Genomic DNA, 1,006 nt, shown 5'->3' with positions numbered 1-1,006 from the left:
CTACTAAACATGCTAAGCATGTTCGCTTCCTGCTGTCGGCATTTCAAAAAGAAATGTACCAACAAAAACCCTGATTTATAGTAGAAGCGGCTCCTCACACAGCTGAACCTGCGGCTGTGAGGATGTTAACCGTTTCTGCTGCATGCTCGTTCCTCAGTGTTCTGTCTGTCTGCTGACTGTAACTCACACACACATAGACACACACTCTTTACTGTCGTCCAAACCTCACCCTGGTTTCCGTGTGTCGATCCAGAGGTCCGATCTGGGACGGCTGGAAGGGCTGAGTCTGCTGAGCAGGCTCCTGAATCCACCCGCAGCAGCCTGAAGGAGCAGGGCGTGGTCGTCGAGACGGCGGCACCGGTCAACAACCACGCCCCCGTCTCACCGGCCAGCCAATCAGACTTCTGCCATCTCTGTGACATCACTTGCCCCCCCCCCCCCCCCCCCCGCCCTGCTGCTCAGGGAGACGCTGGGACAAAACTCCATCCATCACCTCCTCCTCCTCCTCCTCTGAGGAGGGCTGCTCCGGTTGGAGGAGGACAGAGACGAAGAGGAGGAGGAGGAGGACAATGGTGATGAAGAGGAGGACACAGTATAACTTTAGATGTTGCAACCTCGGTAGATAAACTCTGCAGACGACAGTAAAATATCAGCTTCCTGCTCCCAACTCAAGTCAGATATTTATCTGATATTCTTATCGAGTCGATTCTGTTATTTGATTCATAGAAGTTTTATCTTTTTAAACTAGAAATAAATCTTCAGTTCAGTTACAATATTAGTTTCCAGGAGACTCTTCTGCAAAACCAGCGCAGTGAGCTGTTTTATTCTTTATTGATACTGACGTGCTTCATATTGGAAACATTTTGAAATGATTGCACTTGACTCAAGGACAGAAAGATCGTAATAAGACGTTCACATGCATCCCTGCTGCAGCTCCGACAAGGGTTTCAATATCTTCACAATTTGGTCGGGTATTGTATCCAAAATACCTGCTGTTAGCTTGTTT

At 48.6% G+C, this 1,006-nt stretch overlaps 1 protein-coding gene across 1 annotated transcript in view; it reads left to right on the top strand.

The window, feature by feature from the left end:
- The window catches only part of LOC115010558 (extracellular sulfatase Sulf-2-like), a 15,024-nt gene extending 14,251 nt beyond the window's left edge, over window positions 1-773 (top strand). Inside the window, exon 17 of the mRNA XM_029435194.1 lies at window positions 254-773. Coding sequence (XP_029291054.1) covers window positions 254-284 — 31 coding nt within the window. The 3' untranslated portion in view covers window positions 285-773. The remainder of the gene's footprint in view (window positions 1-253) is intronic.
- Window positions 774-1,006: the final 233 nt, after the last annotated feature.

The sequence above is a fragment of the Cottoperca gobio genome, chromosome 7 (genome assembly GCF_900634415.1).
Source record: "Cottoperca gobio chromosome 7, fCotGob3.1, whole genome shotgun sequence".
Lineage (NCBI taxonomy): Eukaryota > Metazoa > Chordata > Actinopteri > Perciformes > Bovichtidae > Cottoperca > Cottoperca gobio.
This window is presented reverse-complemented; position numbering and strand designations above follow the sequence as displayed.